The sequence below is a fragment of the Urocampus carinirostris genome, chromosome 7 (assembly GCF_059441175.1).
Source record: "Urocampus carinirostris isolate Australia breed hairy pipefish chromosome 7, RoL_Ucar_1.0, whole genome shotgun sequence".
NCBI lineage: Eukaryota > Metazoa > Chordata > Actinopteri > Syngnathiformes > Syngnathidae > Urocampus > Urocampus carinirostris.
In genome coordinates this window covers 21,146,270-21,170,570 of record NC_142355.1, presented here as the reverse complement: position 1 = coordinate 21,170,570, position 24,301 = coordinate 21,146,270, and the positions used below count along the sequence as shown (strand labels likewise).

The 24,301-nt window shown below is 39.8% G+C and overlaps 1 protein-coding gene across 1 annotated transcript in view; it reads left to right on the top strand.

Moving 5' to 3' along the window:
* Positions 1-4,862: 4,862 nt before the first annotated feature.
* The window catches only part of tle3a (TLE family member 3, transcriptional corepressor a), a 53,621-nt gene continuing 34,182 nt past the window's right edge, over positions 4,863-24,301 (top strand). The window contains exons 1-7 of the mRNA XM_088340127.1: positions 4,863-4,997; positions 5,125-5,253; positions 8,454-8,693; positions 9,106-9,234; positions 11,775-11,875; positions 12,045-12,108; positions 17,146-17,190. Coding sequence (XP_088196253.1) covers positions 5,239-5,253; positions 8,454-8,693; positions 9,106-9,234; positions 11,775-11,875; positions 12,045-12,108; positions 17,146-17,190 — 594 coding nt within the window. The 5' untranslated portion in view covers positions 4,863-4,997; positions 5,125-5,238. The remainder of the gene's footprint in view (positions 4,998-5,124; positions 5,254-8,453; positions 8,694-9,105; positions 9,235-11,774; positions 11,876-12,044; positions 12,109-17,145; positions 17,191-24,301) is intronic.

The window sequence follows — 24,301 nt, the reverse complement described above, 5'->3', positions numbered from 1 at the left end:
TTTTTTTTCCTTCCACAATTGCTTCTAGAGGGCCAGTAGATACAAGGGGTTGTGACTGATAAAAAGCTAGGGCTCTCCAAACCTATCTTTGTGAAATGATGCTCGTGGCCCTTACTCTTTCACTTCTCCTGAGATGTTGCAGATGAATGGAAACAGTCTTTGCAAAATTGAGGGGAAGGGGCAATAATGGGGTAGAGGACATATGCTTGTATTCTTATAAGCTAAAATAAGTATGATTTAAAGATAAATCATTTCAATACAGTGGCTCTTTTATTAAATGTATATGAGCGGACGATGTTAAGAAACTGCTTTCATCCCTTTTGAGGAAGTTCGAATGGATATTACGTTTTGAGTATAACTGTGATCAAAGAGAAGGCTCACAAGTCAGATGTTTTCGACACTTTAGTACAATTAGCTTGAGTACGTTATGTGAGGTCTCTCATATTCCAGCTCAGTAGCCTAGATGGTAGTGTGCCCGCTTTGAGACTGGGAGGTCGCTGGTTCGCGCCTCGGCCGAGACATACCTAATTGGTATAATGGCGGCGCCCTCTGTTGGCTGCGGCTGCATCGACTCGCTACAACGGGTCAGGTGTATCGACATTTCGTTCTGTGTACATTGTTACAAAGAATGACAATACAAAGGAAATTATTATTATTATTATTATTTTAAAGTCGATTAAGATGTGTTGTTGTTACGTTTATAGTTTAGTAGACACTCAAAATAAGGAGAGAAGACGTCAATGGATTTTGAACTTGCAAAGAGTACAGGACAGGACCCAAGCATCAGATAAGAAATTCTAACCTGTTTTAAAAGACCCCCTCTTTGTCCGTTTTTCTATTAAATCTCCTAGGTTACAAAAAGCTGATCAGTCTTAAAAGGTGTTGGAACTCCAAGAACAGCAACATAATTGGGCGATACTGACAATGATGCAATCGGTGAATAATAGTCAAAGCAATGAACAACAGTGAGGTATAATAGTCAAATAAATAACTGGCACCCTTTGCAATCACCTTTGCAGCTGTCCTAAATTTAAACAGAATATACTTATCACAAACAATGACAATGATGTAAATTGTGCATAATAGTCAAAATAATGAACAAAAATAAGAAATGATACCCAAAATACTCAACTAGCATTCTGCATAGTAAACGTATCACCAATAGTGACAATGTAAACCGACTTTTTCTTCTTCATTTGATTCTGGTTGGAGAGAAGGTAAGTTATCAAAATCAAGGCGAGAAAATGTTGAGCAGTTTGTTCAAAGGTTTTTTTTCGCAGAATAATCTGGTCATAAACGAGTCACTGACAATGGCTGCAATCAATCTTATACTAACAGGGCTGTCATTGAACTCAAACGAAACCTAAACTTGGAGCAAAACAAAACTTATGGTACAGCAACGGTGGAAATTTACACTGCACTACGACCCTTTGTTTACATCTGTTCTGATATAATGTCCAAGGCCATTTCTAGCTACATCATAGAGCACAACTAAAAAAATCAAAGTTGTACAATCATGACTGCACAAATGAAATATCTTAATTACGACTAAATAAAATGAAGAAGTTATAAATGAATAAATTATACACTCATGATTGAATATGGGCAGTGACATATTTTGTTATCACCAAGGATGCTAACGATAATAATAACGCGTGGGATTTAACAACAACTGTCTCGTAAACAGTGCCTAAATGTTGGCCCTTGCATCGATAAAAGGGATTCGCAAGTCCCTAAAGTTAAACGTTTGCACACGGCTGTGATCTCACGCTAATTGTTCCGTGGTAGCGAATGTTTGTTTTGTGTTAGCGTTACGTCGAAAGTGAGCCGGCTGGCAGCGGCCGCGACAACAATCACTCCTCTGTCAAGAATTTGAGCCACCTCTGCAAATAGGCCAATGTGTAATGCCTAGGGCCGGGTGTTCCAGTCAGGCCGGGGTTTCCGTGTAAATAAACAGAGTGGGGGTCTCAGTGGGTGGACATTACAATCCCCCTCCCTCGCAAAATCCCTCCTTCGCCCTCTTTGGGGTTTGGCGGAGCCTTTGTTGCCTTTAATCCAAGTGCTCTCTATTGCACAGCAAGGGGGGTTGGCTTGCTTGGATTAGGCTCTTGTGTGTGCTTGAGTTTCTCACACAGTTCTTACTTTAGGGATGGAAGGGGGGAGTGAGGGTAGTAAAACACACACACACACAGCCGTCCCGCTTCCTTAAAGGTAGCTGACAAGAATGACAAGTAGAGCACTGCTGCGCTCAGGCCTTAACATGACACAATGACCTCTGCATTGCCAACAGGCTACTACCCAAACGGTGTGAAACATGGCATGCGTTCACACTTTGGGCCAGGCAGAACATCACTAAACTGAGGAAAGAGGCACGATAAAAATATGGCTGTCATGTAAACATATACGACCAGAACTTTGCATGCTATCCAACTTGACTGCACTAACAATGTATTCATGACACAGTAGCTGTGCTTGGAATAATTTACTGATTAATTAAGATACTGTATTTTTCCACGCTATATGGCGCACAGGATTATAAGGCGCACCCCCCAAAAAAAGTTTTTTGTGTTATTTATTTAATGTATAAGGCACCCCAGAATATAAGGCACAGGAAAATAATACTAGGCTAGGGTAGCACAAAGGAAATAATTAGGCACCCCATTTGTACTTGTATTTGTGCATTGATTGATTCGTCTAAAAATATGCTGATCCCAATTGCAAAACAATAGAGGCAATGATAATAAACCCAGATCAAAACAAGACCTCTAGACCCCTAGGGACACAGACAACCCATGAAAAGTTATTAGGTTTTACGTCATCATCACACAATTTACAAAATTTTTAAGGCCATTATTGGGGAGGGCCGCTGGAATATTGTCCGTGGTACAGAAAAGGTTGGGCACCACTGAAATACAATATTGTATCACCGACTTGCAAAGTCGTCACAGAGTGCACGCAATTCTAAACGGACTGGAGAAAAGGGCATGGTGGGAAATAATCTGGTTGTCTTAAAACATATGAATAAATGCATGGCTACACATATTTAACAATGTTTGTCACTTACAATGATTAGTTTCAGCTAAGAAAAAGTGAAACAAAACTTTTTACAGATTTTTTTTATCATTTTCTGTTTTCCAACTAATCTTACAATTGTATCTGGTACCATGACTAAAAAGGGCATGCTATTGAAATAAGATAGAATGCCTTTCCCTATGTCATTTACATCCCTTGTGGCTTGGTGGTTATGTTTTGGCGTTTATTGTGAATGTGCTTAATTGCTGTTGAGATTGTCATGATTGTTTTGTGTTATTAGTGTCAATAAATTTGTTCAAACCAAAAAAAAATAAAAATAAAAAAAGACTCGTATGATTCACAAGCACAATGGTGGGAGTTAACAAAGAGACTAACGCAGTTTTTCTTTAAAAATGCAGGAAAAAACAAAAAACTTAAAGAGATGAAACACATTTTGGGACTACAAAGAAGACTCCAACACTATTTTACCCTAACACAAAAGGGGAACGAATGTAATGATGAAATCAGAGAGATCAAACAAGAACTTAAAGCTTTGTCGGAAATAAAGATCAAAGGCAGAATGTCACACTTTCACTTTACGTCCAGAAACCTTGTTAAGAATATGTGCTTTCTAATAAGGTGAGCCACCTCATTCGACAGTCCCACAATATTCGTTTGACTAGTCATTGACAATTGTGTTAAATAGTATCGTTTTTGTTGTTGGATAGGTCACACGTGTGCAAGGAAAAAAAGAAGAAAGAGAATTGAAGAAGGAGTCGATACTCTGGAAAATACGGTATTTGGATTATTCATCCCTGTTCTACTGCTTTACGTGTTAGACTACCACTTTGGCCCCTTAAAAACATGCTTTTAAAAAAAATGAAATCTACCAATTTTTCGAATTTAAACAACAACAAAATCTGACTTTAGACTAGTATTTTATTCCACAGCTGCTTTATTTCAAAGCAAGACTACGATTTAGTGTGTGAAAAAAAATGCTCCAACAATCAAATTAGATTTCCATTTTGGTAAAAAATGGCCACTTCCAGTTTTTAACAGGCATGTTTTTCATTCATTTAAATATTATGAAGACATTGTGTTGTGGGCGTAGAGTGTGCAATAAAATATATTTCCTTACAATGTCAAATGGTTGGCATGTATGGATTATTGTGTACGACGTGGACCGTCTTATGTATTTAGTACGCAAAAGAAACAAACGTAGCTTTATGTATGCAGTTTGAAACTCATTCTTTTATTGAGCTTGTATGCTCCACTTAAAGGGACAGTGAGTATTATTCAGTGCCTCCCAGTAGTATAAAACATAATTTAATAAAAAAATAATGATTTGAGTAGTAAGAAAAAATACATTAACTATTGTCGCTCGCATTCTTTTAAGTACTCGTGGGTCCAGAAATGTGTATGGGTCCGCAACGTGCAACAATACATTTTGTGTATTATTTAGCGGCGCCTTGTGGTTAAAAAAAAGAAACTTCACTCATACAGAAACACAATATTGCTTCAATTGATAAGCAAAAAAAACATGAACTAACACAAAACACCGCATTACTTAAAAATGCGCACAGGTCAAAAGATATGTATTTATTTTACTTCACATGTGCCTCAATTCAAGGGCGCTGACATTATTGTCTGCCATTTTGTTGGTACGGGTGCCCAAAAAAAATGAAAGAGGGGGGCGGGTATTTTGGTCACTCGGACTCTCCGTAGTTTGTACACTTTGTGCTTTTTATTACTAGCTGTACGCCATACGGCGGCACCCACTGGTCAAATATTACACACTGTCCCTTAAAAATAAGGCGTTGTAGAATGAGCTAGGGGCGTTATCTTGGAACAAAGCCGTGTGGAATGTTCGAGTTTAGTGTCCAAACGTTCACGCCACGCTGAGCGAATGCGAGCTAACCCGATTAGCATAATGCTAAAAGGCAAAACATTGGAGTGGCTTTGCCTGCGCTGCTAGAAAACTACAGGTTGTAATGTTACAACTGCTTCCTTTTCCTCTTTTGTTTAATGCTGGCTCTCATTACCACGTGGTGGTAACAGATTGTTTGAACAGGAGAGAAAAGCCATTCGAAGCTAATTAAGCAGCTATTGCAGCCTCTATTCACAGGCGGAGGACCGAGGAGCACAGGCATTTGTCAGCGCTTGACCCCGCGTGGTATTGATTGACATCGCCGCTGCCTGACTGACAGACTCTGCAAGCTCCAGCCAATGGAGAGACAGAAAGTAAGTGCGCCGTCTTCCTATTGGACGACGGTGCTTAAAGCTACAGAGTCATCCCACGTGGGGGCAGAGTAGGATCTTCAAAACAAGGCGTAGCGGCTCAGAGATTAGTGATGGATACTCCGGCTCTTTTTAGGCGAGGCGGCTTTTTCGGCTCGGCTCACTAAAAACACCTGGGCTTTTCGGCTCCCAAACTGTTTGACTGATTGTTTTTGTGCTTCCATTACTATATTACCAATTATTATGTATTATTATGCACATAATGACTGTAAAAACATCTTATACTCACATCTACAGTGGAGCGTCCATGACTGTACAACTGCCTCAGAATATAATAGAATAGAACACCTTTATTGTCATTACAAAGAGTGTCAATGAAAACTAAAGCTGCACATAGACACATAGATTCAAAGTGATTTAGAATTTAAAAAGTAACATAGAATTTCAAAGTAGTGCAATTACCAGTATGATAACAAATGCACATATTCATTTTATGTCATTAATATCTATCTATCTATCTATCTATCTATCTATCTATCTATCTATCTATCTATCTATCTATCTATCTATCTATCTATCTATCTATCTATCTATCTATCTATCTATCTATCTATCTATCTATCTATTGGGCAGCATGGCAGCCCAGTGGTTAGCGTGTGCGGCACAGTTCTGAGGTCATGATATCGAATCTCCTGTTGCGGAGTTTGCATGTTCTCCCCATGCTTGCGTGGGCACTCCGATTTCCTCCCACATTCCAAACACATGCATGTCAGGTTAATTGGCCGGTCCAAATTGTCCCTAGGAGTGAATGAGCGAGTGAGTTGTCTGTCCCTGTGTGCCCTGCGACTGGCTGGCAACCAGTTCAGGGTGTCCCCTCCCCATTGCCCGAAGATAGCTGGGATGGGCTCGAGCACCCCCGTGACCCTACTGAGGATAAGCAGTGCAGATAATGGATGGACAGATGGATAAAAAACATTGTCTAAGTCTTTTGTGCATTTTTACTCTTTATCCTTTTTTATAAATTTTTTAACTTTGGGGCCGCAGTAGCTCAGGTAAAGCGCTCATTAAGAGGTCGCATGTTCGATTCCCGGCTCCTTTGTGTTTTATGTCCTTGGGCAAGACACTGAATCCCTAATGCCCCTGATAAGCAGGTAGGAGCCTTGCATGACTGACACCGCGCGATAGTGAATGGGTGAGTGTCAAACAAATTGTGAAGCACGGGCAGAACATACAAACTCCACACAGGAAGGTTCGATCTCATGACCTCAGAACTGTGCCACACACGCACTAACCATTGCGCCCATCCCTTTCCAGGCCATATATTTATATATCTATATATATATATATATATATCATCTCATCAGCTGCACTGCTTATCCTCAGTAGGGTCAATTGATCATAGTAACTTTTCAGGGCAACAACAAACTGAAAAATAAAAATACAATTTTTTTTCGTTACATTAAAACACATTATTCCTGGAAAACACTGGAAACATAAATCAAAATGTTTACAAGATCTAAGATATATATTTATATAAAAAAAAAATATATATATATATATATATATATATATATATATATATATATATATATATATATATAAATTTATTTTATTTTATTTTTTTTTTTTTTTAACGGTAAGCTTTTATACAAATTAAAGGTCAGCTATTTAGAGTCCTGAAGAAAATTTATATTGACCAATCAGGACAGAGAAAAGCGTTTCAAAAGGAAACAGCTCTTGACAGGTGGGGAGTCGGCTGATAAAACCCTTTCGTTTGCAAACGACACAACCCCATCAGACAAAGGCAATCGCTTGTCCTCTACTCTGCGGCGCGGATAGATACCTAAATTAGCTCAGAGGTCGTGCGGTTTTTTTGTACTAACCAACACGGCGTTTGTATCTAAAAAAAAACCCTCAAGGTTCCGACGCTTTAATTTGATTGTGGATCGATTGGTCATTAACGTGTCCTTCACGGTGTGGTGGAGAGCAGCAGGAGGGAGCAAATCGCCTGATTTGATGCTTTTACTTCACGAGTTCACATATGCAACCGGAAACCGCATCACGTCGCCTCCACCATCTCTTGCAGACAAATAGTGGTGTGCCGTTCGCGAACGAAACGACTCTATGAGCCAACTCTTTAAAATTTTATGAGCCAACTCTTTTATATTATTATATAGACAGTTATATATATATATATATATATATATATATATATATATATATATATATATATATATATATATATATATAACTGCCTATATCTTTCTCTCTTCCACTCTTTCTTTTTCTGTTACTATCCCTCTATCAATCGCTCTTTCTCTGTCTTTATCGCTCTCTTTTTTTTCTCCATCTCTTTTTCTGTCCCTGTCTCTCTCACTTTTCTCTCTCTCCATTTTGTTTCTTCTCTGTCTGTCTGTCTGTCTGTCTCTCTTTGTCACTCACTCTCTTAAAGGCGCTCTGGTCAGGATGAATGGCGTTTCATCTGTTTTTTGTTTTATATAAACGATTTGAATATTTGAAATAAGGAAAAACTCTATTTTGAAACAATAAACAATAAAGGTTACAATACTATAATAACATATGTTTTATTATCATCATTAAAAAAATCATTGAAAACAAAACACAAATTTGAAGAACTGCTTGGGAATCGAAAAAGCCGCTTCTCTAAAGTGAGCCGGGCCGAAAAAGCCGGGTCTCTAAAAAAGAGCCGGAATTCCCATCACTACAAACAAATCCATTTCGCTCGCGCGGAGATACGCGAAATTAGAAAATCGAAAAAAAGCGCTGCTCCTCTGCACCCCTCTGCTTCCGGATGTTGGTTTCACCCAAGAAAACTTTGATTTGGGCGGCAAAGTAGCGCGCTAATGAGGACGCGCAATATGCACTGTCTCGCTCCAATTTGAATTGCTCTTGTTTTTCTATGGATGTGTGGGGGGAAGTCAGAGGCGGGGCTAGCGCCTTCTATGGGTGACGTCACCCAGTCACCACCGCTTGCCCCACGTGGGGCTGCCGCCCTCCGATTGGCAGACGAGGCCGTCGTCTTGGCGAATAATCCGATTGGACAGATAGGCGCTTTCACGGTAGTTCAGCCCCGCTGCCTGTGTGTGGCAACCGGGCTAAACTGGACAACTGAGACGACGGAGAGCAAGCACCATGTTACGCTTTTAAAAAATATCGTCCCTTTTTCCTACGTTTCGGAATAGTTTCCTTCTCTGCTCTTTGGGGGATTACGACGGCCAAGATTCCTGGGAGGTTCGCGGAGGCTCGTCGAGGATAAAAGTATTTTTGGGGGGTTGGAGCTCCCACCGCATCGTCGCCTTCGCCTCTCCCCGGTGTGGCCGGGTGAGCTCCGCGGACAGGATGCTACGCCACGGCGTCGTTCGGACGGAGTGAACACGCGGACATTTTCCTCGGCGACGGGCACGTATATCACGAAACAAGCGGTGGGTCCCATTTTCTTGTCTTTTATGTGATGTTTTCAAATGAAGAGGGGGTGGTTATGTATTCGAGGTCGAACAGGCGCTTGAAGGAAAGATTGCCGTGCTTTAATTCTTATCTCCGGGATTCGACATACATTGTATTTTTCGACTTGAAAACCTTCAAGGCGCGCCTTCATTCATACAGCACCTGCGTAAAAGTGGCTACTCCCTTTTCTCCGTGTTTTCAAAAGCGAGAATAATTCGTGCGTGTTTGTATACCGCGAACGAATAAGGTCACTCTCCTCGAGGCTCCGCTCGCAGTTTCTTTGCTTTCCACTTACTGATTGCATTATTCTCACATGGATTATTAGTTGCAAACAAAAGTGCGTTTGATTGTACCCCTGGTGATTAAAACCGCGTCGTTCTCCTAACACAGGCTATTCACCAACTGCCCCCCTTTCCCTCCGTCAACAAGCTGCCTGCTCTTTTCAACCATTTTGCCAAAGGAGTCGCAGAAAAAAACCAAAAGGTTGATTCCAAGATGTATCCACAGGGTCGACATCCGGTAAGACCCGCTTTCATCTCTTTGACTAGGTTTTATTCCTGTGTTATTGGTGGTGTTGACAGGGCTTTTAGTCTTTGAGTTCCTTTAATTCAAGGACACATGTCAGAGTCATGATAAATGGTTTAGAATTAATTTTAGGTAAGGATTGGGTTGATACCTGTGCCAGTATCCAGTTGATAACATGCTCTATTTCAAAGTATTGGTACATGCTTCTGTGGTTTCATGCTTTTGTGGCAGGAACTAGAAATTGGGAAACGACAAAACGTTAAACTGAATTGTAATCAGTAGCTGTGCTGATACTAGCCTGTTCTAAGCTATCATTAATACTGGCAGTGGTGGCTAATACAGATGTCGGCTTCCCTCAGGTGGGCCATTAAAAAACAGGAACCTGACATTTTAGGATTGATAAAATTCCAAATTTAAGTTGTCAATATTACTCTGATATCTCATATTTCAAAGTATCAGTACACACAATTGTGGCTTATCTTGTTACAGGAACTAGAAATTAAGAGAACACCAAACTGCATGTATTGGTATTGTTGTTTTTAAGATATCGGTATTTGCAGTGGTGGCAGATACAAATACTGGCTGCCTCTAGTGTCTGGTAATCAATGTTTCCCTTAACGACTAGGTTTGTCGGGGGACCATTTTCTGTGGTGTGTCATGGCAAGTACAGCCTGGTGGCGCCCATCCCTTTCCAGGCAAACAAAATTCCAAGTATGATAAACTTCCCTCACCTAAATGCATTATAAAAAATGACAAATATTAGGTGGGATATTACAGAATTTCTTTATAATGTCATAATTTCTTTACGAGAGGGAATTTTATTTTTTTACGGTCCTGTGTTATTATTGGCCACTGACTAGTTGGGTATCATATTGGTTATTCGGGGTATTGAACATCCATCATTTCAATCAATTGTTAAGAAAACACGCTACATAAGGATTTATGGTTTTTAAAAATGTCTCAAATTAGGGGGGGTTAAAATTTTGTAAGAAACAATTAATTTTATGATATTAGAGCACATTGTAATAAAGTGCTTCAGCGACTTGAAAAGTGCAATGTAGATGCAGATTTACCATTTGTCAGTGCTTTGTACTGGTGAATAGTGGGGATGTTTAAGACCATTAATTTTTTGACTAATGTTGAAACTGAACTCTTCAATACGCATTATTACCGAAATCTGATACAAATACTATTGTGTTAATTCCCTCAGATAGACTCTTAAATAGTCTGTGTAAACCTGTGAAGCCCTTTGATACTCTTTGTGATTAAGGGCTATACAAATAAAAATGACTTGACTTAAAAGTCAGATAATTTCAAAGAGATATCCAAATTAAGAGCAGCCATCTGAGGTGGCTCAGCCATCTGGAGGAGTGTTCTGGCTATGTCTCATGGCCTTGGATGAGTTTGATAAAGTGGCTCTGGAGGTCTTGGCCGGCATCTTTGCTGGGGCAGTTGCCCTTGGGATCCGTCCCAGGATAAGAAAAGAAAATGGATGGGTTTATAAATCCAAAACTAATATTTTATCCAGATGAAGTTAATCACTGTACAGCAGTGGTTCTCAACTCTTCTCACTCTGGGACCCATTGCCCCAGCCTAATTACAAGCTGCGACCTTAATGAAGAAAGAAATCCACCTCTCAAATTTACTGAATAAAACAATTGTGTAGTTCAAACAATAAATTAAATGTAAAAACAAACACTTCTAGTGATAATATCCCCTTACATGTTCAATTAGCTGCGTTTTAATGGAACCCAAAACACTTCACTTCTGTGGTTTTATCTTTTAAGATAATAAAATCCATATTTCAAGCATTTTCTGTTCTGTGTTTGGCCATGCCCATGTTTTGTAAACAAATGTTATCAGTCTTCTGTGGTGTGAAATGACAGGTGTCAACTCGCATTTGCAGGGAATTAGCAGACACTTCTGTGAAGAAGTTTAAATGACCCTCTTATTTTAGCATTATTTTGCCAAGGCAAAAGCCTACGAGGCACTAAAAATGGGTCCCATCTGACCAGTTGAGAAACACTGCTTTATAAAAGGTTACTAGAAGTCTGCCAATACCGGAATCAGCCACCATTTTGATTACCAATATCTTTGCCTATGACTGATTTCGGCAATCTTACCTATAGTAGGTGTTAGTACTCACCAATCCCAAGTGGTTACTCATAACTTGAGTATGTTTATTAGTATCAACCTTGAAAAGTAATCTTTAGTGCACATTGGCTTAACACGCGAAACGACCTCGGTTCGAGACCGGGTGGAAACATTTGTTGGCCTGGAGAGGGATTTGGTACCACAATGCTATACTTTCCCAGGACACACACCAGGAAATAGTGCCCCTAAAACCTTGGTGGTTAGGGGAACCAACCACCTATTCACCCATCCACCCCACTTTCACAATATTCTTTTTTATTTTCTGCTCAATCACGTTGGTAGCAATACCAAATTGTTACTATCAAAGCTGGCAGCCATTTTAGCTTTGTAAGTAGCACTACAAAAGTTGTGATGGTGTTTTCATCGCTGTTGTATTTCAGGCTCCTCACCAGCCTGGTCAGCCTGGCTTCAAATTTACTGTGGCGGAGTCGTGTGACCGAATCAAAGATGAATTCCAGTTCCTCCAAGCCCAGTATCACAGGTACTGTTGACAAAAGATGTCAACATACGCTTGCTAACACTACATTGCCAGGCGGGGGCTAATATTTGATTGCGCGCGGAATGGAAACGCTGTAATCCGCTGCCAAACGGTTAAGTGAGTTATGCAAGTGACAGAGCGCTTGAAATTGACACCTTCTTTCCTGTTTTAGCCTTAAGGTGGAGTATGACAAACTGGCCAATGAGAAGACTGAGATGCAGCGCCATTATGTTATGGTAAGTTTCCGAATTGCACGGCTTGTTGACGAGCTCGTTTGGGTGGAGCGAGGCGGCCTCTATCTTCGACACCTGCACCGTTGTCAGGGCGGCTCGGGTGTCTTGCACGGGCTTGTGAAATCCCCACAGGGGAGGTTAGGAGGGGGTGAATGGGGACGAGCTGAGGCTCTATTAAAGCGCACCCCTGATCTGATTATTCTCCTAGGAGACTCGCACATGACAAACGGGGGTGTGGGAAAACGCCACTGGACAAAATGGAAGCGCTTGATGGGGATTTTTGAACCATCTTTCACAATTGATTGTTATCCCAATGCGATATTTATATTTGACATTCGTCTGAAAAAACAGAATTGGATTTCATCTAAATTCTACTATATTGGCGTTCTTATACAAGCCATACAGTCCTCGTTTTCTATCCAGTTATTTCTTCACATGCAGAGCCTTTGTGATAAAAAAAAACCCGACAGTTTCTAGATTATCTAGTTTTAAGTATAATAACATTCATAATAGTCATTTCTTATCATTATTCTTTTTTTGACGCTTTGATAACATACATTAGGTTGTCAAAATAGAAAATAACTCTTGTTTCATTACAATTGATTTACTTTCATTTGAAAAGAAAAGGTTAGTAAATTTGATCTGATGGTCTTTATGTATGAAAATACTTCATGGAGAAATTCGTAGTCAAATTCCAAACAGTCAAAAGTCAATACGGTTCACGGATCCCTAAACCCCCTGGCTCGTTAGCATCTTCTTCCTGTGGTGTGTCTTGGGCAAGTACAGCCTGGCAGCACCCATCCCTCGCCATTCCTGAATTTTGGGAAGGGCTAGCACGTTGTGCGAAATCCCCTAAACATTTAGTACAAAACCTTGAGAAACACCTCCCTTGAAAAACAAAATTGTTTCTGTATTTGTTTGCCAACAGAATCTAGCTAACTGACTTACTACTAATCATAGAAGAGCTAACCAAACGGTAGTGTTATAATATGTATGCTAACAGCAGAGGCTAATTCATAATAACAGAAGGTAACAAGTATTTGAAGTCAGTGCTCATATTTTAAACAAACAAGGCTTATGTTTTATAGTTTTCACAACAGTTAACATTTTCTGACCCACTCTTATTGTCTATAAAGTTATTTTGTCTAACTTGGAGACACAGGATTTAAACACAAAACCTCCTCTATCTGTGGGACATATCACTGAACTACTGAGCATATTCCAACCCAAATGACAACTCTGTATTTTCTAGGGCCTCCTAATAGTTTAAAAGAAACCTCATAAAAAACAATATTGATTTGAATAATAAACAAAATACCTGAACTATAAACATGCATTTAATCAAAAAAATACCCATAGGTAGAGAGTACATTATTAAAAACAAATCAAAACATTCCAAAACTGAAAAAATGCAAAAGTAGACGACTGATTATATTGGTATCGGAAAACACGGAAGCGAAAATATTGTATCAATCATCTCTAAAATACATGTACATTCAAAACTTGTTTTTCAATTCTTGCCACGACTTCACGGGGCTTACTTGCGTGCGGACAAAGAACTTTGCTCGGTTGTCCTTTTACATATTGTTTGTAACCGCAGTCTTTTATGTGTTCATGTATGTCCTCTACTCAGCCGCTTAACATCTTGAGGTACTTTTTATTTTATTTTCGTGAGACCAGTAGCAACTCACTAATAAGGTAAACATGTGAGAAAGTACGAGGTATCGGCTTACACTGCAGTGGGTCAGACAGAATGGCTCTTTTCTTTTTCCCCCATTCACTGCTAATGCATTTCCGCATTTTTTTCATCAAAATTGACACTGACTGGAAGTGCCACCTGTGGCCCGCCTGGATTCTGACACAGGCGGTCCTCGACCTGGCTGGAAATAACAAAGTGTTGCGCAAACACATTATGCCGAGCAAATAGACGTCTAGGACGTCCCGCTGATGAAAACATCGAACACTATGATGCTCGGCTGGGAAAACACAAAGTCTGTTTATTGGTGATTTGTCACAGGCAGATCCGTTTTTGTCTCCGCTGGCGCGATTCGAATGGGCGCCCACGTCACATATTGATCATGTCTCTGAGGTCAGACACAATATGAGCAGGGAAGGTTTGTTTTGATTTGAAAACCGGTCCTTGAATGAATTCCTTCCTAGTAAAAACAATGGTCTCAATATAATTGCTTGGTTGGATGTTTTCTTGACGCTGGCTGACGTTTGAGTGATCATGGAGCTCTCTCATGACAAGTGAAGTCAAGTGATCCAAAAGTTTACCAGCTTTGAGTGATTCAACTTAAACACCCAAATAAATTCACTTGATTTTTTTGTTTGAACTGATTTGCAAATTAAACTATTTTTAAAATAACCAATTCCTTTAGTACTGCTTAGCCCTATTTCATTAAAATTAGGGCTCTAATAACACTTTTTTCTTATCCAATACTAATTATGAAGCTTTGGTCGTTGGGGAACCTGTCCTGTTCATTTTATTTGAAAATTTAAAATGAAATGTGTATATAAATTTTTCCTTATGAACCTCTAAGAATGCAAGCGATACAATTCTTCATGTTGCAGCAAGTTCTTAATGTGGATAGGCAAGTTGGCCTTAAACATGAAGAAGTTGCCAGTTCAATTGATAGGAAATTGGCGTATTGGAGTCATTAATGCCAAAATGAAAATGAATGAGAGATAAGATCATATTTGTTTTTCCTGAATGAAAACCATCCATTAGGGCTGCACGATTAACCGAAATCGAATCTATGTGACGTAGTGCGATAGCGTAACTGCAAACCACTGCGTTTTTTTTTTTTCAAGGATTCATAGTTCCACTTTGTTATTTGTTTGGCCAACAAGAATTGTCACATCGGGATTTAACATCGCCAGGCAATCTGAAGCAGGTTTTAATAGCACCAATAAATAAAGGCGAGGCAAAGTTTGCAAGTCGTGAGTGCACGACTTTGATAGGACGACTAGCAACTTAAACCAGCCTAACAAGCGCGTACAGTGTACACAAATGGCCAACAAAACAAACGCCACAGTTTGTAGCTTTACCATCTCGTTACATAAAAAAAAATCATTAATTAAATCTGAATCTAAGGAAAGTCAGAAGAACGTGTGCTGGCTAAGCTAACAGCTAGGCTAACAACTCTTCAGCCACCACTGCCGTACGTGGCTAGTCACAAACGTCAAATCCATTACCAATAAAGTAGCCCACTTGGAGCTACCACTCGTGGAAAAGCTCTACATTTGTGACTCTTGCATTTTAATCATCACAAAGACATTGCAGATGTCGCGGGGACCCGACTCTAGCGTCTAGCTTACCAGCCCCTTTATCGTTTATTTATACTGAAAGCAATAACCCTCCGAGTTCGTTGTCTTTTTGTATAATGACAAAAAAGACCATTTATTCAACTGCAATTCTGTTTTTAGTTTTAAATCTATCGTTGATATTTTGGAACTCCCGGTCTCTAAGTACGTTGTATCAAGTTATGTTTGCATGTAAGTATGTTTATGTTCCCCCCGGCGAAAAAAAACTATCACAGAAAATGCAATTTTTCTTTAAAATCGATAATTGGATCGCAATTGCAAATTAGGTCTGAAAAATCGCAATTACTTTCTTCCCAAAATTGTGCAGCCCTAGTTCATTCATTCCTTTTTTCAAATGTTATTTATGATACAGGTTTACTTTGTTTGGTGTGGGTTATTTTTAGTGCGCAAAGTTTATTTTATAGTGTGCAAATGTTCTTGAATTTTTCAAATTTTGTTAAAAGTTTGACTTTGTTTGGTTATAAAGGAATGTCCAAATAAATAATTGAAATGCTGTTTTGTGATATGAATTTTTTTTGAAAATTTTGTAGACTGGACCACTATTTTATTGAGCTTGGAGTGCTATCCATTGCAATTCACAAGTATGTAGGTACTGTACCTACAGCGATTGAGGAATAAAAAGTCAACATGATGTAGTACTGACAAAAAACAACGAGCACAGAAAATGCACTTAAAGAAAAATCATATCACATAGAAATCGCAATACTGGTCTGAAAAATCGCAATTGGGTTTATTTCCTAAATCGTGCAGCCCTACTATCCATCCCGATTCACAATCAAGTAAATGTGGCCTAGAATGAACTTGATGTCGATCAACCGGATCGTCTTTAAAAAAGGACATTTTACCCCAAAAATTCTTCTTATTTATTGTCAAACTTATCTGTTTTTCTTTACTGGACAAGATGACTTAAAACCGGAGTTACACTAATATGAAACTATCTTTGTATTTCTAGAACAATGTTTTTACGCTGTTAGGGTCTCCAGAGACCAGTTTCTAGGTGATAAAATGTAATAACTGATTTGCCTCAGGGGGGAATAAAATCAAGTTACAATGGAAATACATTGTTATGGATGCATAGAATGTTAGGGTGTTGTTTTAACTATTGGTGTTGTCAATGGAAGAAGTGAACAATCTCTGACTGAGATATTTTGTAGTACGACATAATTGCCTTCAAGTATTTTACATGGTTGCCTTTGCTGGTCCCTTTGAGTTCAATCAAAGCCCTAATAGTTCTCGATTTTTAACAGACCTTTACTGTTGTCCGCTTGTCTTGTTCATGACGAATGTAAAAAATGCAGTCAAACGAACTTGTTTGGCATAAGAAGGTTTACAATGAGCACTAAAGAAAATTAGCATCTACCTCATTAGCCAAATTCACTCAAAAGATGAGTCTTTTTAAGGAACCTATTGTCTGCTTGTCTAATTACCTCACAAAACAAATGAGCACAACATAAAATTTAGTTCCCCTTTTATAATTAAGTTTCGTTGCAACATGTGAACATTAAATAATGACTTTATTTATTCTCCTGACAACAAAAATAAAAACAAGAAATAATTATATTCAATGAATGGATAGTTACCATATACAGCAACTACAATGATACTCTATTCTTATATTTTCTAACACCATTTGAAAAAAAAAAATAGTTTCGATAAGATAATGTTTTAGCGGTGTGGGTCTGTTATGCTTCATCTTTCTTTTCTGCTTTGCAGTACTACGAGATGTCTTACGGACTCAACATTGAGATGCACAAACAGGTAGGCACCCTCTTCTTGGCCATCTTGAGCTCTTTAATAATTTCTGTTGGAACGACGCACAAATGCAGCATGATGACAATAATACTAATGTCTATTGAAATTTTAGTGAGACGTTTACGGTCTGGAATTCAAAAAGGCCAAACGACAGTTTGGATGTTGTGAATGGCTCCATGCCTCTTTTAAAGTCTCATTTCAATCTAATCACGGGACAATTGTCTCAGAGATTGAAATCCTGGATTTATCTCAGCCTGGTGATTAGATTTACGTAGACTTTGGCAGGCTAGACCTTTGACTTGGTGATTAAAGAGAGCGTATTAGCGTTCAGGGTCAGGGATAGTCTGTAATTACAGCAAGGAGGACAAAAGTCGTTTTGTCAGGGGCTTTGCTGCTATCCTTATCCCTGAGATAGTGTCTTGTGTTGTCTCGCTGATCAACCGACAAAATCCTCGAGGCAGTTTTCGTCAAGTTGTTCTCATGTGAAGAAGGACACTAGAAACACTGCAGGCTGTTTCATTGCAGGTTGATCTTGGTGAACTTAAAAAGTCAATTTGTTCTTATCCGGGTGTTTAAAATAATTTGTGGCTGACGGTCTCAAATATTAAACGTGCTCAAATCACATGATTGGGGAAAGCCAACGCCTCTCTGAGTCATTTGACTTTGTGGACTAAAAGGAATGCGGTCAATCAAAGATGCGCCTCAACTAAAGAACAAAGAAGCGTAAAATAACTTGTCGAAAGCAATGTTTGTGATTGTGTTTTTCAAGGCGCCAATCTTGATTTTGCAAAGCTCCCATGTGCCACTCCTATTTGGAAAAGCCTTTTCTACTTTGTACCTAATTCTCCACTTTACATTTACTTTGGATGACATCTTATTTCTTACCGGTTGTTGTTTTACTTGTTTTTTGGCATTTTTTTCGGGGGATAGATCTTAGACATGTTCTCAGTGTTTTGTTTTGCTGCTGAATGTTATTGCACTTCTTTTCATTGCAGTATTGTTACTATGCACTATCATTTTTCATTCCATTTTTATTATCAAAACCAAGACTAGTTTTATAATCACTATGTTGTAAATATTGTTTGCCTATTAAAAACGGATAGTCTTTAACTTTTTAAATATATTTTACATATTTACCCTGGAGTCCCATTATCTCATTGCATAAAATGTTTATCAACATTGATATCTATCACAATAAAGACAATTTAATTGGTTGCTTTGGTGCTTAACATGATTCTTGACTTAAAATGTACCTATGTTGGTTTGGTTTCCGATTTTTATCCTTGACTTCATTGTTTGGAACTGGTTCAAGAAGTTTCTTAACTAAATTCTTGACTTTGTTACTGTGGTTGAATTACTTTCTGAAATGTTTTTGTTATTTATACCTTATTTTTATTTTTACGACTCGACATTTTAAAATGGCCCTAGACAGGGTCCTTTTTACCCAGGCTGTTGACTGGTTCAGGTTTTTGGTTGGCTATCGATTTGGTTTCTGATTTGTCCACAAGTGTTGGTCTAACCTAGTGCACAACTTGATTCCTGAAGTATTTTCGTCTGTATGTGGTTCTTGACAAATTTTGTATTCTTGGTCATTCACAATTAGGTGGTAAACTAAACTAAATCAACCTCGAGTTGTTGGTTTGGTTTCTGATGGATTTCCTTGTTTTTTTTCCACCTGGTTTTTGGCATACTAATAGATTTTCATACCAATAGATGGAATTCTTGAATCAGATTTACTTGAACCACGTTAAAGCGGTTTATACTTTTTTAAACCTAATTATTGAACTTTTATTCCACTCGGTTTCTTATGAGACTTTTTATGTTTTGTTTTTATGTAGTCCTTGCTAAGGTTTTAATTGGGACTGGTTTAGGACTAAGTGCTCAACTCATTTACTGCTTTTGCTACTTCAGGTGTTGAAAGTAGTTACTGATGAATGCTATTTGTTAAACATGATTTTATTGCAAGGTAAATCTAAAATTGAAAATGGAAGTGAGCAAAAATACATCTATTTCCTTTTTTTAACACAACCCACCCCAAAAAATACACGTCATAATAGATGAATACGCCGTTTTTACCAAGTTCTGGAATTGGCTTTGATGTAGTTCTTCGTGGCCCTAGACTTAGACATTGTTCTCTCATGTACGTAGTTTACTGATTAGGAATTTTCTTTTTTTTGTGGGATTTTTGGTTGGTATCTTGGTCTCGCACATAGCTCTGGTTCTCACGGTGTTCAAGTCTTAGTTCTTCACCTTTTTTAATTTGACGTGTGTATCTATTAACTTTTTGGCTATTAGTGTGGTTTTTGCCAATGTTTTATTTTAACTATTTTCAGTGGACCAAGAACTGGTGCTAAGTTTGATTCTTGATTTTGTATTTAGTTTATTTTTGGACTTTTCTATACCATATTTTGACATGGTTCTGCTACAGGGTGTTGATTGATTTTGTGTTTTGTTCCTTGAATATTGTAAATAATATTGAATATTATAATTTAGATTTTTACCTAAAGGGCAGCACAGCGGCGCAGTGGTAAGCGCGTGTGCGGCACAGTTCTGAGGTCATGAGATCGAACCTCCTGTGTGGAGTTTGCATGGGTTTCCTCCGGGCTCTCCGGTTTCCTCCCACATTCCAAAAACATGTATTTTGGGTTAATTGGCCGGTCCAAATTGTCCCTAGGTGTGAATGAACAAGCAAATTGTCTGTCCCTGTGTGCCCTGCGATTGGCTGGCAACCGGTTCAGGGTGTCCCCTGCCCACTGCCCGAATATAGCTGGGGTGGGCTCCAGCACCCCCGCGACCCTACTGAGGATAAGCAGTGCAGATAATGGATGGATGGATTTTTACTTGTGTCACTTGATGGTCCATGTTTATACTTGAAGATTTTTGGTTTCTGTTTGGTAATGTATTGTTTTTAAAGGTTTAAGAAAATACATTTCTTCCACAGTTTAACATGATAATGATGTCTCCATGTATGTTTGGCTGACATAGTTATCATTATCCCGCTTTCACACACTCCATTAAAAACGCAAGCCACAACTACCCCATGACGAGCAATGTGCATTAAACACATGGCTTAAGTCCGTCGATTCTCTGGTGTTCACACAGCAGACTGCTTGCCCCATCCCCCACTATCACCCCGCTCGGCTAATGACAGCGCCTGAGGCGCGGGGTGATCCATCAGAGACTGGACCGTGTGTCACGTTGCCACATGTCTGTCAGAGCCGGCCGGGGCTACTCTGATAGCTTCTGTCAGGCACTTATCGCCAAGCAGAGGGGGATGGGAGACAAGCGGGAGAATAGAGACTAGTCTTGGGGGAGGGGTGACAGCCCCCCAGCTTTGTGTAAACAGGTTAATCGACTGATCCATTTTAGCGGCCCACTTTTTTTTTTTTTTATCAGGATCCTCAAAAGAGCTGCTGGAAGTGCTTGAATAATTCATCAGCGGGACCCTAACCTGCTGAACGGCGTGTTTGTGAGCAAACAGCGTGACCCCCTTCCTCGCAGCCCACCCTGCTCCGTCGGGTGGAGGAGGGGTGGAGTAGACGGCGAACAGTTAGCAGGCGGAGCTGGGATGGATTATTGGATGCACACAAGCATATTACTTTGCTGAAAGTAGAATTTATTCTACAATGAGGAAATCCAAATCTAACCCTAACCCAAGTGCGCCTTAGTTCTCCGTGGCGTGTCGTAATTGACATTTTGCCGACTCCCACCAACCGAAATACTGCTATCTGATCCCCTCTCCACATGGTGGTAATCACGGTCATCTGGTACTGGTTACCTCCGATTGGGCTGTTACCTTTAGTCGTCATCCAGGAAGGAGAACCGTAGCGTTGGGATTCTTTGCTGTGTCGTAATCCTTGCGTCAGAGCCAAAACAAATACGGTCAACGAGAGGACTTGTCTGCTGTGTACATACAAAAAGAGGCATGTGGAGGAAAGTGCAAATGAACTACATTACAATAATCCTAGCCTGCCGTTCAAGTAGGCCATATTGAATTTAATCAAAGGAGAAACTTTAGACTGCTATTTCAACGTTTTGATATTTTTTGATGTGAAGCTGTTGTTTTCCAGTGTTTAACAGAAGCCAGAAAAAGCAATGGGTCACAGTGTAAATATTAACTACGCATGTGGTGTTTCTTTTTGTTAAGTGTATGTACCAAGAACGTCTGGACTGTTCTTGTAATGTGTGCTTTTACAGCACAATGGATGCAACTGATTTAGAGAAAAAATGAAGTTTAAGTGCAGTTATTTTTTCATCCTTATTTTTTTCATTAAAGAAAAATATCTCATAGATTTTTCACAATGACTAGAATTAAAAAAGCATGCCAATGCTAACATTTTCAGTTAAAAATAACTTAATTATTACCTTCCATGACCAGGCAACTTAAATTTTTACTGCCATGGTGCTAACCAATTGGACAATTCAACAACGACTTCTCTAAGGACGGCTATCTTTGGACAGGAGATGCTCAACCTTACAATTACACTCAATGGAATAAAGCCTTTGAAATAACTATAGATCGTTTCGAGGTTTAGAAATTCTGAACCTGTTTATATGTCTTTTAGACCTTTTTGAATTTGTGCTTCCAAGGACGGTCTTTTTAAAAGGCTTGTTGAAATGCAACTGCAACATCCTTTTTTTAACACAGTTGTTGTGTAAGTGAAATCCAACTCGCCACCTGGTTGGAAAACAGAAAAGAGATTTTCCCGTCACCAGCAGCAATTTGGTGACCCTTTAAATCCAACAGGTCAAGTACTGTTTGCCGACAGACCATGTGACTGCCGACCCTCCCTCGTTATATAAACCCAATCGGTTTCGCGAGCGGGTTTTTCCCTCATTGATAGCTCCAGAGCCGACACCTCTCCGCATGCCGCCGACAAGTGCCCGTGAAGTGGTGCTACACAAGTCCAAGTACCTGTAATTGTGTAGTGGCAGGCGTGAAGCCGGCTTCTCGAGGGCCGAGCTGTCATCTGCCCAAAGTGACAGGAACCGTCCATTTTTGTCTGTCAGCACAGCAACAACACGGGAAAAAAGTCCTTCTGGCTCTAGCTTTTCATTTTTTTCTTCTAAACAGTTGTGTCAAGTTGACACCTTGTCAATGTCTTTGGATTTGCGGGTGTGCGCTGGCAGTTGCTGAGAGCCCTGCGGACAGGCCACCTCCTGACCTCTCCCGGCCAGCTGTCACGGTGACACTAAGCTGGAGGGAGGATGGCCCGAGTGCTCAAGGCCATTTCACAAATCCCATCAAATGTTGGCTCGCTATTGACATGGCTTATCTCTGCAAACAGGAATTACGCGGTGAGCTGGAGCTGTGGCCGTTTTCTGAAGGCCCCTTCTAGAGCACCAGACACGGCACGCACTCTGGCACCTTAATACCGATGACTTGTAAACGACCTTTATCTGACCGCCTTCATTGCCGCTCCATTAGGTTTATTGTTTTATAAGGGTCAATGTCTGTCTCTTACGTGGGAAATAATCGACATTGTCGTCTTGAAGACAGTTGTATCTTTTGTTACACCATGTTAGTTTTGAATGGCATTGTGGAGGTTTAGCGGCGATTGCAAAGTCAAATATGCACAATGTTGCATCATACTTGAAGTCCGCAGTAATATTTACTCTACTGTAAAAATCCTGTCATTTTTTAACCTAAATTCTAAAGCAGAATCCAAATCAGTAAGAAAAACATAAAATATATTTTTTTAAGATGTTGATATTGTGATTTTAATGTGTTTTTTCAAAGGGCCTGTTTTAATCAAAGATTTTGGGCGGTTGGAAAGTCTATTATCCAGCAGAAGATGAAGTGGGAGAGCACTAGGTGGGAGAATTTCGTTTACAGAAATCCAGGAAGATGGTGTGGAACGCTTCACTGAAGTTCCGGAAGTGCATCTTCACATAGCTCTCCTGTTTCTCCACGTGATTCGGAACAGTATAAAGTGATGAAATCAAGAGTGGAGCGGAAAACTTAGGAGGGTCTGGTGAGGGGGTGGTAAAGAGTCTTTGATGTGTAACCCCAACACCTTTAAGCCTTTGATGACCACATGCACAAGTGCAACAGGGCTGTAGTCGTTGAGACTGACCACTGATGACTTTTTGTAGATGGGTATGATGGTGGTTTTCAGACTAGCTGGAATGGCATCCCGTGTCTTGGACTGATTGAAGATTGTGGCAAAGACCCCAACAAGCTGCCTTGCACAGTCTGTAAGAGACCTTAGTCCTGTGTCCAGACCAGCTGCCTTTCTGGGCTTTATAGTTTTCAGTACATGTCTTGCTTCATTACCTTGATGTATCAGTGTGCAACTGCTCGTTTTTGGTAGGTGTGGTGTGGCTGCCATCTTTAGAGCGGGCAAAAAAGCGATTTAAATATCTGTTCGTAAAGCATTAGCCTCAACCTTCAGCAGTTTATTACCTCTCATGTTTGTAATTTGTTGAAGTCCCTGCCACATCCTCCTTGAGTGATCTTCAATCCTCTCATAGGCTGCCGTGGCAACGCGTATTCGCTTCAAGTCAGCCCTGGCCATGCAGTAGAGGGCCTCAAGGCGGTGTCTCTGTGTTTATAAGAGAGTACAAACTTCGCCAGTCAAGACCCCGATTCTGATTCTGAAGGAAGTACAGTGTCCGTGTACAACTGTAGTACCTCTATGAAGAAATGAAATGATCTGCATTTATATAGCGCTTTTCAAGTCAATGACTTCCCAAAGCGCTTTACATTGTGCTTCACATTTCCCAATAGCAGCCGTGATCTGTACAGCCATTTAAGACGCTAACCTACTTATTGGGGGTATTGGGGGGTTCAGTGTCTTACCCAAGGACACTTTGACATGTAACACGGACAAGCCGGGATTCGAACTTGGATCCCTTAATCCTAAAACGATCGCTCTACCTCCTGAGCTACTGCCGCCCCCAATGATCAGTTTATTCACATGACCAAAGCTAAAAAAAAAAAGGGGGCGGGGGGCATAATTGGTTTTAATTAAACTGTGATGTTATTTGTAGTGGCCAGGAAAATGCCTGGCTTCTGCCATTAAGTTTTTGCATGTAGGTCTTGCCTCTTGACATACATTTCACAAACGGAATATTAATCGAATGCCGTTTTTAAACTCAGGGCTGGGCAAAATGG